This window comes from Crassostrea angulata, chromosome 7, assembly GCF_025612915.1.
Source record: "Crassostrea angulata isolate pt1a10 chromosome 7, ASM2561291v2, whole genome shotgun sequence".
In the NCBI taxonomy this organism is placed as follows: domain Eukaryota; kingdom Metazoa; phylum Mollusca; class Bivalvia; order Ostreida; family Ostreidae; genus Magallana; species Magallana angulata.
Window position 1 is genome coordinate 24,353,142 of NC_069117.1, and position 15,735 is coordinate 24,368,876.

Sequence of the window (15,735 nt, forward strand, 5' to 3'; positions counted from 1 at the left end):
GCACATTGAATTTTCTTTTCATTTAGGAGAGCATTGATGTTTTTTTGTGCGTGATAATCATTTTTTATCAACCAGTGTGAAAAGAACCCGTGTGAAGAAAAGTTATTGCTCATGTAAACCCTTTTTTCTTACATGAACCAGTGGTTTAACGTTCAAATGTATCTACAGCAATGAATATTTATACCTTGATTTACAGGTTTGGGTCAGCAATCATAAGAGACTTTAGTGCTTTTACCTCAACTATTTAAAATGTTCATAATTTTTCATGTCATGTCTTTTAGTTGCTTTCAAATTAATGTTTTCTTTGCAATGAAACTAGATAATAAATCTAGTTATCTTATACTAGTACATATACTGCATGTGTTAAGGTTTTGCAACCAATGGTAACTCAATGTTCGTTGCAGATATTGGGTACCTCAGCTTTATTGAGAATTGCATTGTTTTAAAAGTAAAACAGTTTTACACGGGTGATGGTCAGCATTGCTATAGATAGGTTTACTTCTGTGTTGTGATCACAGTCATTGGAATCATCAGTGATTTTTATCTATTGATTACTTAGTCAAGCCAACTATATTCTTACCAGATATGATTTTTATGTTAAAACCACCATGTACAAATGTTTGAATTTTGTTCTCTCTTACTCTATTAAGTTATGATGTTGATAAAGAGGAATTAATCATAAAATCCTGTTTGTTTTATACATGTACTGACATTTGCCTCTAACTTGGGCAAACAGTAGTGTAAGCCCAATAGTAGGTGGGGCATTTCTTAAGATTTTAAGGAGCCTGATTTTAATCCTGGTCCAACTTGGTGGTATGTACATGTATGCTTGTCTGTTTGAATCCGCACCAAAAGCATCAGATCATTTAGAAGCACCAAGCGTCTAGATCAGAAACAGATTGCCATATTGATTCTAACGGATTTTTAGGTGCAACATCTGTATAATGAAATAACTAAAAAAGTTATGAACGTTTAATAACAGAAAAACCAACAACAAAAATAATAGGCAGTGGACCACTAATCTCATGCGGTATACTGGAATGACGTCAACTGTACAGCAATGCGTTGTCATGACATCACAAATCACATCACCAGTTTAAGGACTGGGTCCATAACATATTGTCTATAAGATTGCTAAAATGTGTGTCCTTTTCAACACAGTTTTTATATCCTGGTCCCCAACAACCTTTCGAGGAACACCGTAAACTACACACTGCATTCTCTGAAACTGAACAAAAATAATTCGCATGAAAATTCGATGCCAATTAGTCTCAATAAACAAAAAGAAAACAACAGTTGTAACGTAAATAATGTTCTGCTCACCACAGTTTAATAATGGCTTGTTTCTTTGAACTACTGCTCTCTGGCGTTTATTTCTGGATCTTCGAAAGAATTGCTGGAACTCTATACTATCAACATAACATAAATCTTTGTTGCTTGCGATCATGACGTTCCCTCGCTGTATTGATTTCAATGATGTCATACCGAGGTATTTTAATGATGTGAATGCTATTGTTAATGAATTGTCAAGTAGCCTGAAAAAGATAAAGAAAAAAAACCATGTACGTTTCCTAATTTAGTGCATCATAGAAATAGCTGAGCTACACATATCAACCTAATCAATTGAATTTCTTCCGGTTGTTTAAGAACAGATGATGGCGTCATCGTTTCCAATATAATAGTACTTTATCAGATTTTGACAAATATATGATCAATAAACTCATTGAATGCGGATTATCAGGCCAAGTTACAACAGGCGATGCATAAATTCGGAGTTCATGCGTACTACTAACTCAAAGCGCTTACGTTCTCTTTCCACGTATTCGACTGAGATTCTTGAAATAGGAAAGACTGGTGAAGTCTGGATGATAGCCTTGGACCACGAGACACCCTGTTATATCTTGGACGTTTTCAAACACTTTGAGAGCATGTGGGTGAAGTCCCATCAAGTTGAGGTATGGGTCACTACAGAAAAACGACATACAAGAGTTTAAAATACAAAAAATATGAATATAAAGATGCTCGTTTTTTATATAATTGCTCTTGTTTTAAACAATTTTGAATGTGTATTGTAAAGACATACGGTATGGCATTATTTGAAACATTGAATTTGCTACACATGCAAAAATATACTTTACCCGTTGAATGTAGCATCGCTAATGATGATGTTTCCGGTAATTTTTGTGCAGCCTTTAAATCTTTGGATATTAAAGTAATTCACATAGTCAGGATCTTTGAGGCCGGGACACACTGTATATATGAAATATCATACATGATAATTCTACTCATCAAAATTTGGCTTGCTTTAAAAAAAATGTAAGTGGTGAACTACAATTATCAATAAAATATAAATCAATCCTGGATTATCATAAATTAAAGACCTCAAATACGCCGTAGGCATTGTTATTTTTCATATATCATCATTAGAATTGACCTTATATTTATTATCTTCATAAAGCGCTGTATTAACATATAAAGAAAATGGTCATTTCGCCCAGAAACGAGAGCATATGACTTTAATATGTCAATTATTAAATTTTAATATCAAATACCAACTGACAATAAAATGTATCTAAAACGATGCAATTGTTCTCCGGCTGGGACTCTTCTAATTATTCAAGCAGAGATGCCATAATCTTTCCTGACCTCATGAAAGACTATAGGAGAATATGGTGTGTATATGGAGGTCAGAGGGGATTTACTGGGGACATTTTATCTGCATTTGATTCTTCCACATGCCATTCAAGATATATCATTATCTATCGATTCTACATATGAGAGGGAATATATTTGATACCCTAATACATTTCGTCTTTATAGACACCTAATCGGAAAGCACCGGTGATTCTCTATAGCTATGAAAAAAAGAGTATCCCGAGCGTTGTATTTTTTGTTTTGATGATTTTAAAAATCTACATTCAATAATCTCTGAAGATACTGTCATATTCTTTTTCAGAGAGAGAATACCACAATATCGATATACACGGCAATCGGTTTTTAGAACGCAGTTCGCAGTTCGCAGTTCGCAATTGAATAGTGAACTGCGTTCTATAGAACGCAGTTCGCAATTCAAAATTTAGTGCGATTGAATAGTGAACTGCGTTCTATAGAACGCAGTTCGCAATTCAAAATTTAGAATTCATATTTGGGGCCCGCTTGCCTTATATGCAATTCTATGCAATTGAATAGTGAACTGCGTTCTATAGAACGCAGTTCGCAATTCAAAATTTAGAATTCATACTTGGGGCCCGCTTGCCTTCTATGCAATTGAATAGTGAACTGCGTTCTATAGAACGCAGTTCGCAATTCAAAATTTAGAATTCATACTTGGGGCCCGCTTGCCTTATATGCAATTGAATAGTGAACTGCGTTCTATAGAAGGCAGTTCGCAATTCAAAATTTAGAATTCATACTTGGGGCCCGCTTGCCTTATATGCAATTGAATAGTGAACTGCGTTCTATAGAACGCAGTTCGCAATTCAAAATTTAGAATTCATATTTGGGGCCCGCTTGCCTTATATGCAATTGAATAGTGAACTGCGTTCTATAGAACGCAGTTCGCAATTCAAAATTTAGAATTCATATTTGGGACCCGCTTGCCTTATATGCAATTGAATAGTGAACTGCGTTCTATAGAACGCAGTTCGCAATTCAAAATTTAGAATTCATATTTGGGGCCCGCTTGCCTTATATGCAATTGAATAGTGAACTGCGTTCTATAGAACGCAGTTCGCAATTCAAAATTTAGAATTCATACTTGGGGCCCGCTTGCCTTATATGCAATTGAATAGTGAACTGCGTTCTATAGAACGCAGTTCGCAATTCAAAATTTAGAATTCATATTTGGGGCCCGCTTGCCTTATATGCAATTGAATAGTGAACTGCGTTCTATAGAACGCAGTTCGCAATTCAAAATTTAGAATTCATACTTGGGGCCCGCTTGCCTTATATGCAATTGAATAGTGAACTGCGTTCTATAGAACGCAGTTCGCAATTCAAAATTTAGAATTCATACTTGGGGCCCGCTTGCCTTATATGCAATTGAATAGTGAACTGCGTTCTATAGAACGCAGTTCGCAATTTCAAATTTAGAATTCATATTTGGGGCCCGCTTGCCTTATATGCAATTGAATAGTGAACTGCGTTCTATAGAACGCAGTTCGCAATTCAAAATTTAGAATTCATATTTGGGGCTCCCTTGCCTTATATGCAATTGAATAGTGAACTGCGTTCTATAGAAGGCAGTTCGCAATTCAAAATTTAGAATTCATATTTGGGGCCCGCTTGCCTTATATGCAATTGAATAGTGAACTGCGTTCTACAGAACGCAGTTCGCAATTCAAAATTTAGAATTCATATTTGGGGCCCGCTTGCCTTATATGCAATTGAATAGTGAACTGCGTTCTATAGAACGCAGTTCGCAATTCAAAATTTAGAATTCATACTTGGGGCCCGCTTGCCTTATATGCAATTGAATAGTGAACTGCGTTCTATAGAACGCAGTTCGCAATTCAAAATTTAGAATTCATATTTGGGGCCCGCTTGCCTTATATGCAATTGAATAGTGAACTGCGTTCTATAGAACGCAGTTCGCAATTCAAAATTTAGAATTCATACTTGGGGCCCGCTTGCCTTATATGCAATTGAATAGTGAACTGCGTTCTATAGAACGCAGTTCGCAATTCAAAATTTAGAATTCATACTTGGGGCCCGCTTGCCTTATATGAAATTGAATAGTGAACTGCGTTCTATAGAACGCAGTTCGCAATTCAAAATTTAGAATTCATATTTGGGGCCCGCTTGCCTTATATGCAATTGAATAGTGAACTGCGTTCTATAGAACGCAGTTCGCAATTCAAAATTTAGAATTCATACTTGGGGCCCGCTTGCCTTATATGCAATTGAATAGTGAACTGCGTTCTATAGAACGCAGTTCGCAATTCCAAATTTAGAATTCATACTTGGGGCCCGCTTGCCTTATATGCAATTGAATAGTGAACTGCGTTCTATAGAACGCAGTTCGCGATTCAAAATTTAGAATTCATACTTGGGGCCCGCTTGCCTTATATGCAATGAATAGTGAACTGCGTTCTATAGAACGCAGTTCGCAATTCAAAATTTAGAATTCATACTTGGGGCCCGCTTGCCTTATATGCAATTGAAGAGTGAACTGCGTTCTATAGAACACAGTTCGCAATTCAAAATTTAGAATTCATACTTGGGGCCCGCTTGCCTTATATGCAATTGAATAGTGAACTTCGTTCTATAGAACGCAGTTCGCAATTCCAAATTTAGAATTCATACTTGGGGCCCGCTTGCCTTATATGAAATTGAATAGTGAACTGCGTTCTATAGAACGCAGTTCGCAATTCCAAATTTAGAATTCATACTTGGGGCCCGCTTGCCTTATATGCAATTGAAGAGTGAACTGCGTTCTAGAACGCAGTTTGCAATTCATTTTTGGGGCCCGAAATTTTCAGGGGCATCTACTAGTGGTATTTCACTACCACTGTGAAAATTGGTGATGCAGTAATCTATAGTTTTTGAGATCTGTATGGTGTCCGGATAGGGCCATTTGCATTAGCGCGACATCGCGTTCAGATAAACGAGACATTGCGCTAACACATGTACACAACACACCGTCGCGCTAACGCAACTTTGCACAACACGCCGTCGCGCTAACACAACTTTGCACAACACGCCGTCGCGCTAACACAACTTTGCTTAACACGCCGTCGCGCTAACGCAACTTTGCAAGTTTCACAGTCTAGTAGGAAGTCGTGTCCGGAAATGTTAGACTGCGCATGCTGAAATATGCATGCACACAAGCATGGATAAAAAATAAATAAAATGTACTTTGAAATATATATATTATTTTCATTTATTATCAGTGCATATGAATAAAAATATAGTTACTAGTGTGTCACTAGATAAGGATATGAATTTCGTGGATCATTGTTTAGTTGATCCACGAAATTAAATATTCATTGAAATGCAATTTTAATTAACATTTTGTATTGATAGGTTCATTGGCCACTAATTTACGTATACTTGATATTGTGATTTTCACTTTATCCACGAAAATTGATGCCCTTGAATATCAATGAAACTACAGTATTCAATTGCATATAAGCCCGATTCTCAGAAACTATAGATAACTGCATCACCATATTTTCACAGTGGTAGTGAAATACCACTAGTAGATGCCCCTGAAAAATTCAGGTCCCGAATATGAATTCTAAATTTTGATTTGCGAATTGCTTTCTAGATAGAACGCAGTTCACTATTCAATTGCATATAAGCCCGATTCTTAAACATAGGTAATAACAGATTACAAAGCTCACCGAGACGAGGGATCACCTTTTTGAGGAATCACCTTTATGAGACAACCTTTATCATATTATTTGAAAATCATAGTTAATGATCTTGGATATACATGGATACTGTTTTGACAAAATATCGTATAACAATATCATATAATAAATATTGTATAATAATCATATGTTCATTTCATAGGGTATTATATGATACAATGTTTATCAATACGATAATATAAAATACTATATTGCATCCTATGATACCAGTACAATATATATCATATATTACAATAAAATACTGTAATAAATAATGATGAAATATGATATTGTAACATATGATATGACATTGTATCTTGTTATACATTATTGTATTTGATCACATAATACAATATCATAATATATTATGATATTGATATGATATGATACATTATAATAATATATGATACAATATCATATCACATAATGCATCACAATATTATACTGTATAATATTATAGCATGATATTGCATTGTATGATATTGTATCATATTTAATACAATGTAGGATATTGTATCATATGATACAATAAAATTAGCTACAACATTGTATCATATTAATTGATACAATATCATGTGATATAGTACTATATTATATCATACAATATCATAGTATACTTTATTGTATTATATGATACAATATCACATTATACAATATCATATAATACATTTTCATATATTGATATAATAATATATTATATAAACCAATCTCATTTTATACAATATCGTATCATATGATATGATATATATTATACAATATCATATCATATGATACTATATTATGTTGCAATATCATATGAAATAGCATGTGATAAAATATAATATATGTGATATTATACAATATCATATTATACAATATTGTATCATAATAAACAATACTATACATAACAATATCACAATACAATATCATATCATAATGTACAAAAAAAATTGATACAATATCATATCGTATCATATAACTTTTTACAATATAATATATGATATAATATTGTTTCATATAAAACAATAGTGTATCATATCATACAATACTATATCATAGGAATCATATTATATCATTTAACAACGAACACATCTATCAAGCAGGTTTTAGATAGGATAATTTTTTTTAGCAACTTTGATAATGGAGATCTCCATCTGAAGCTACCTCTGCAGTTCATTAATATTATAGTTAAATCAACTATGCAAGCTATTATCTATAAAATTTGTGACCTGTTCCAAAAAAACAAATCTCATCCAGCATCCGAAACATACGCCTCAGATTCAGCATTCAAGCCTGCCAGGTGCATCAGTATCAGAAGACGTATCATCCATGCACGTTTTATGAAGTTAGGACCAGTAATAACTAAGATATAATCATCAGAGGGCACCTGCTCCAAAAACTTTAACAAACTCTTAAAACTTTAACCTCCTTCAGCATCCGAAACCTATGGCTCAGATTCAGCATTCATGCCTGTCAGGTGCATCAGTATTATAAGACGCACCATCCATATAAGTTTGGTGAAGTTAAGACCAGTGATAACTAGGTTATAATCATCAAAGGGCACCTGCTCCAAAACTTTAACCAGCTCTAAAAACCTTAACCTCATCCAGCATCCGAAACTTATGGCTCAGATTCGGCATTCCTTCCTGTCAGAGGCATCAGTATCATACGACACACCATCTATGCAAGTTTGGTGAAGTTAGGACCAGTAATAACTAAGATATAATCATCAAAGGGCACCTGCTCCAAAAACTTTAACCAGCTCTTAAAACCTTAACCTCATCCAGCATCTGAAACCTATGGCTCAGATTCAGCATTCAAGCCTGCCAGGTATATCAGTATCATAAGACGCACCCTCTATGCAAATTTAGTGAAGTTAGGACCAGTAATAACTAAGATATAATCATCAAAGGGCACCTGCTCCAAAAACGTTAACCAGCTCTAAAAACCTTAACCTTATCCAGCATCTGAAACCTATGGCTCAGATTCAGCATTCAAGCCTGCCAGGTATATCAGTATCATAAGACGCACCATCTATGCAAATTTAGTGAAGTTAGGACCAGTAATAACTAAGATATAATCATCAACCTATGGCTCAGATTCAGCATTAAAGCATGTCTGATGCATCAGTATCATAAGATGCACCATCCATGCAAGTTTGGTAAAGTTAGGACCAGTAGTAACCTAATGATTGCTATCAAAGGGCACCTGCACCAAAAACTCTAACTTGCTCCAAAAACCTTAACCTCCTCCAGCATCTGAAACTCATGGCCCTGATTCAGCATTCAGGTCTTTCAAGTCCATGAGTAGGTCAAGATGCATCATCCATGCAAGTTTGGTGAAGATAGGACAAGTAATAACTTAGATACAGGACCTGCAACAAAAACTTTAACCAGGTTCGGACGCCGACGCCGACGCCGAGGGTATAGCATAAGCTCCCCCCGACTTCGTTTCGGTGAGCTAAAAACTACCCAAATATGAATTCTAAATTTGAATTGCAAACTGCGTTCTAGATAGATTGCAGTTCACTATTCAATTGCATACAAGGCAAGCGGGCCTCAAATATGAATTCTAAATTTTGAATTGCGAACTGCGTTCTATAGAACGCAGTTCACTATTCAATTGCATATAAGGCAAGCGGGTCCCAAATATGAATATGAATTCTAAATTTTGAATTGCGAACTGCGTTCTATAGAATGCAGTTCACTATTCAATTGCATAGAAGGCAAGCGGGCCCCAAGTATGAATTCTAAATTTTGAATTGCGAACTGCGTTCTATAGAACGCAGTTCACTATTCAATTGCATATAAGGCAAGCGGGCCCCAAGTATGAATTCTAAATTTTGAATTGCGAACTGCGTTCTATAGAACGCAGTTCACTATTCAATTGCATAGAAGGCAAGCGGGCCCCAAGTATGAATTCTAAATTTTGAATTGCGAACTGCGTTCTATAGAACGCAGTTCACTATTCAATTGCATAGAATTGCATATAAGGCAAGCGGGCCCCAAATATGAATTCTAAATTTTGAATTGCGAACTGCGTTCTATAGAACGCAGTTCACTATTCAATCGCACTAAATTTTGAATTGCGAACTGCGTTCTATAGAACGCAGTTCACTATTCAATTGCGAACTGCGAACTGCGAACTGCGTTCTAAAAACCGATTGCCGATATACACGCCGATCTGTTTTCCTCCAAATTCCAATAACATTTATTCATAACTTTCTTATCTGTCCCATTCCAGCATTTAATCTGATCTCCGTGTATCATTATTCACAACACTGGGCCAATTTCGTATCCAATAATACCGGCATTGCGGAATACATCAAAATACAGGCATTAAAAGTTTCCTGTTTCCAATTTGTGTCAAACTGAGACTTTTGATGCGAGGGCAGCCAATAAGTGAGATATGAGACCAGTTGAAATAGTCCATATTATCATTAGATTTGTCAATTAGAATATGTCCTCCAAAGATAATACAGGGGACATCAACAATAAAACTTCCTAATTTGAATGCCTACTATATATTTTTACAAGTTTTTGTTGTTGTTTTTATTGGTTTTAGTTATTACTGTTTCCTGTTATTGTTTTTGTTGTTGTTGTTGTTGTTTTCGTTGTAGATTGCAAATTGTTGTTGTTTTGAAGCGCATTTTCAATATCCAAATTATGAAATATTCAATTTATAACCTAAAAACAACTCCTACATTTTATCACATGGTTTCGAAATATTTCTGTGAGTTATCGGGGGAAGGTTTTTTTTTTTATCTTAAATTCATTTTTATTAATCAGGTCCCTATTGACCGATTTGAAGGTTCGGTTTTAATAGAAATCACAGGATCAAAGTCTGTAAAGAGGTGTAGACGAATTAACACCATCACCCACGAGATCGTTGGAAGTCTGGATATAATTTTATAGGTCGGATAAGTTAGAAGATTATTCTTATTTACTACCCGTGCCTTGTTTCTTAAAAGTTTAATCAAATACGCTGCTGTTGGCACCATCCAATAACGGTTAAAAATGGCCCAGAGTGACGTTAAAATCAGCGTATGAAATCAATTTGACGTTAATTTTCTCCGTCACAATGGTAGATTTGTACTACACAAGACCTTTTCCATTGTTCTAGGCGACATTTATTTATCAAATTGACCTTAAATGATTTTTATTGTCGGTTATTCTCCTTCAATTCTAAATGATGGGCTAATTCAGGAAAATGAGACCACATATGGTTGATGCATTTTCATTGCTAGCGCATTTCAGAACGCATTTTAATTTATCAATTCAATCTATGCGTCTCTTCTCATTTCATATCGCTGGGGAGCTCGGATGAATAAACATCCAAAATTATGAATTATTTTCTATGCAATTTTTGTCACATTTATTTTTTGTTCATTTTTTTTTTTTGGCTAATAATCAACCAAGTGAACTATGCCCCTAAATTCACATTAACTATAAGTACACACCTCGTAAGTGTTCACTAATGTATTAAATATTTCTACGAGTTGTTTCTGTCATTGCATCTCAATAAGCACGTGCATTAATTCCTTACCTTTTCTCCTCCTCCCCGCGTGTGAAACACAACAAAGATATCCCAGAAATAGAAGCAAGTCACTCTTCATCCTGAAACGAGTAGTCGGTACGCTCTGATTTCAATATATACAATAAATCTGGTTTAATGGGTCGATGTTTAAATACTTTAATAATGTGTGACATATTAAAAGTCAGAAAGCCCGACCATCCCACTTGCTTGGGCCTAGAGCAGAGGGGTTCGCTCTCTACCTGGTGAGCGTGCATGACTCACATTGTTTACATCATTCAGGTATCAGTACGTACTTTGATAAAGATAGCTCGGTTTGCCATTTTTTCCCTTCAAATAATTTTTTTAGATCATATATGCTGCACATATGATTTAAAGGCCTCTTTGTATGAAAACCATCCACTCCTCTGACGTTTTCTTGTCACGTCAGAAGTTTCACATTTATCTTCATTTCGTTTTTAACACCTGAGATTTACCTGTGTATTTGAAAAACACCTGACAGATTATCCTGTCGGCAAGATTTGTGGGGGTATTACGCTGACCTCCCCCACGAAGAAATAAACTCGGGCCAAGAGATTCAATGTCGCCATAGTTCGCCATTATTGGCTAACGTCTCTTTTGATGGTTCATGTCTTCTGAATGCGTTCGTGAAATCCAGAAGACGATTCCTTAGAATGATTACTTTAATTATTTTGTCATTAACTCAATTATCGGGTAAAAACAGATGCTACTAGAGGGGAGGGGGTATAACGGGTGCAAACAAACAGGAAATACGTGAAATCGAGGACTGAACAGCTTAAGATCTTGAACACGAAAAAAAGATCCCAGTACATGGATGCGTCGATCGTAAATTAAACCACAAATATGAATCCCGGAAAAGGAGGAGTCTGGAGATTTAGTGTATCTGTACTTACACAGGATCTACATGTACTTGCACAAGATTTAATTTGCTTCTCTCTCCTTTTTAAACGACTTGATTAATTTTTTCTTTAAGTATAAAAGTTCTGTAAATCAGTTAATTTAAATGAAAAAAAAAAATAACCAAACACAATTCTCTCTTTTTATCTAGATTTTGTATTTATCAAGGAGTCCCGAGAATCTTACGTCATTATATAAAGCAGACAAAAGTAACCAACAAAGAATTCATTCTTCGATAATTTTGTAGGAAGAATTTTTACATGATTGAAGGTATTGGATTTTACGTTATATCATTGTCCATAATCTTGGTGGCGTAAACTGGCTTTAAGAGTGCAACCGCGACATAATATCGATACAAAAATTTACGAAGACGTTACGATTGCTTAACTTGAAAGAATACGGGGCAGTACTCCAAAAAAGTTCTCATAAAGTCTCCAAATTAAAACGCTGATATTGAACAACTTTCAAGAAATGGGATCAATATCAAGTGGAATACTGTTACGGGTATCAAACAACACACACCCTAATTAAACGATTACTTGAAAGCCCCTGTTTACTCCATTGAAGAACCTGTCCCACTTTTTGTGTTTTCTCCTTGACTTCAGCTTAATTTCGTAAAATCGCCAAATCAGTTTTAAATATTTATGTCATGCAAATAAAAAGATGAAGAAAAGAAATGAAATTAAATCAAATTCAATACTTAATCACATTATTTTAAACATTTATTTTCCAAAGTTCATACGCCCTATTTGCAATAGTATACTACTGTATTTTGCTATTCACAATAAATAAAACTAGGGTTCCCTAAGAAAAATTAAATGGCAGAATAAATGATTGAATATAAAGCAGTTTCAATATCCTAATTTTTGTCAAATTAGCGCTGTGTGTGAACGTATTGATGGAATCAGTTGGTCTATAATGGACTAATTCGCTGGAAATAAACGCTTTGGTTCCAAAGAGACCTTCTGCTGGGTTCACTTATAGATTGACATTTTCCGTGAAGTTCAAAAATGAAAAGAAAAAAGGTAATTTGACATTATCAAGTTATGAACGATCTGTGATTAAATAGATCGACCAAATTCAAAAATTGAAAAAAAAAACTTCAAGGATTTGTTAATCATATGAAACGATGCACTTTTTGAACCACTTATCTTTCGTAAACACGGTTCGAGATTTCAATTATAAAAATGTCTCGTCCAAAATTATGTTAAATAAAATACAGAAAAAATAGTAACTATTTATTTTTTTTTATATAGTAACCAAATTTAAATTGATAAGATATTTATCATTTATTTATCATATTGTCATTATTAAGAAGACTTTAATTTTAGGGAAGTTTAATGTACAATCTATCTAACCCTGATTTCGCAATATAAGCTAGATGTCCTCGAATGTAAGTATCTTGAGCATTAATCAAATTCTTCACGAATTGCAACCCATAAAATAATTATATGAAACAAAACTTAAAAAGAAGATTGTTACCTTGCCCGAGTAAAGAGACCTTGTGCCTTAGTCCGCAGCGCGACAGAGAGAATTCTGTGGGGATATGATTGGTTTCCGAGCGGTTTCCGCCGGCCATCTGCCCACTCCGACTGACGAGGATTTTCACGTTGATGACGATTTATCGACTCCGCTAATTCACGCCGTATACTAGCTGTACATACGCCATAAAAACTCGCTGATTGCCGCTTATTTTTGCGTATTTACCAATTACATTTACCGGAAATCGGGGGAGAATACCAGTTTATGTTTCATATGTAGTATATGATTTATATTATACTAATGAATCATAATTTTGCAGAATTCCTCGATTTGAAATGTTGGTAACCAAAAAGGTTTTAATAAGACACCCTCTTTCTCTCAGTTTCTCTGAAACACAATGTTGTACCAAAAAATTTGTACAGTAGCTTAATTTATAATTTACCAGTTCTTAATAAAAATTAATATAGTGTTGACTATTTTAGACATATATACAGATCAAACCTTTTTAATTGATGCCTTGAACGTTGTTTTTTTTTCATAATTGCATCACGGTCGTATATTAGGATGAAACTGCAAAACAAAATGTCGCCTCTGGACAGCAACCGTGTAATAACAACACAGGAAACCGCTGTTTATAACCAAACAATATAATCTAGATTTAATGATTATGATTGTTTGCGATCATTGTCCACTTAACTACAGAAAACGACAAGTTTCTTCAAAAGTTCAGTCTCGTAAGGTGCCGTTCAGCAATTTTCGACTATAATTAAACCGGTCATTTACAGGAAAAATAGAATTCTCATAAATCAAAGACAACTACATAATTGCCCCCCTAATCAACGTATGAATGCATCGCGGGTTATGAATGAAGGAAGTGGCATGCGCAGTGCTGACTTGATCTACAAAAATGCCGAGTTTTCAACCAATTTGACGCGTGAGTAACATATCTGAGGTCTTTACACCATGGAATTAGGATAAGGAGGCTTAGAAATAAACAGCAGGTCATCACACATACTCCCACACTTCACCCAGATCAAAAAAGCCCTGCTGTTCAGCTACGGTTGCACCCAGCGCTGCATCATTTCGATGTTTCCTCATTTATCGAGAGTCTCAATCTCTCCTCAGGAATTCCAAGGATCAAGCACAACGATAGAAAGGGCTACTTTTACCCTGATTCACATGAATTTAATTCTAACAATGTACCCCACAGAGCTAATGAAATATATATTTGCAGTAGATGTCTGATCCGTTTAATGCCACAAACCACCCAAAACCAACTCATCTCTTACAAAAGAAAGCTGAAGATTTAGAAAATAGAGATCATTTCCGTTTCAAGTCTTAATTTTATAACTTTGAATGAACAAAAATGGCCGCGAGTGCAAGGACGAAAATGTCCACTCATAATAGGACAATCTGAAAGGTTTTATGACCTTTATATCTGGAAGCTTGGCGGTTGTGAACAGACATTTGAAATTAATTTCAGCAGTTTTGTTATTGCGAAATGGCCTTTAAGCAATTAAGAAATATGTGTAGTCGTTGAGATAGTTGGGCTTGGAGACTATTGAGATTTTCGTTTCCTCCACAAACTGATGTTTGAGTTGAGGAACAAGTTGACACAACCTTGATAAAAGACATTTAGAAAAAGTCAAGACCTATTAAAACAATACGACAATGCAATTAATTGCTTGTCAGACACAAATGATAACATTTTCCCTATGTTTACTCTCCATTTCTCCGGCAGATTTTAAAATAGAAATGAAACTGGGCGCTAGAATTTCTGAAGACTTCTCTGTCAGTGAGCTTCAAAATGACATATGTCTCCATTACAGCAAACATTCAATTGGCAAAATAAAAAATCAAAGCGATCTATTAGAGATATTCTGATATGCTAATTGATTTTAATGATAATCTTGGTTTCACACTGTAACTGGTAGTCACAAAGAACATAATTTAGCTTAAGATGCGTTTATACATAATCATTGTAGGGCTTGATTGCGTAACATGCACTGCCAACTACCTATTCTCCGTTAGATCAATAAAGTTCTCCAGAGCACTCCATTTCCAAAGGCTTTTTTCCTTCTTTGGTGTACAGGAAGCCCCATTAGGTGACAAAAGAGCAAACTCTATTTTAGTTCTTAAAAAGACTTTCAAGTATATCTGTTCAATTAATTATTATCTAAAATATCAGTAAGTAATAACCATTTTCTCTACAAGTATATCACTATCCTTTTAATTAAATGCCACATTGTGTCCAATTACTTATCATTAGCCATTATCGAAGTTAAGTTTATTTGCTGTAAAACGTTAAAATAAATGTCTTTTCTATCATATTTATAAACAGGCGACTATAAATGAACAAGGCATAAAAATAACACAGCGAAAAAATACCCTCTGTGTCCCTTGATTTTAGACATAGTCCTGAAGAAAAAGATAATTTCAAATATACAGTGGTACTAGCAAAGGTCAATGC

At 34.9% G+C, this 15,735-nt stretch overlaps 1 protein-coding gene across 1 annotated transcript; it reads right to left on the reverse strand.

Annotated features, from left to right (window-relative positions):
- Nucleotides 1-958: 958 nt before the first annotated feature.
- On the reverse strand, nt 959-14,363 carry LOC128191252 (epidermal growth factor receptor-like). Its single transcript, XM_052863340.1, has 7 exons — nt 14,294-14,363; nt 13,266-13,437; nt 10,878-10,948; nt 2,139-2,250; nt 1,807-1,965; nt 1,324-1,535; nt 959-1,228 (listed from the first exon to the last, which is right to left on the reverse strand). The coding sequence occupies exons 1-7, from the start codon at nt 14,361-14,363 to the stop codon at nt 1,089-1,091; spliced, it is 936 nt and encodes a 311-aa protein (XP_052719300.1). The 3' UTR covers nt 959-1,088.
- Between the last annotated feature and the right edge of the window lie 1,372 nt (nt 14,364-15,735).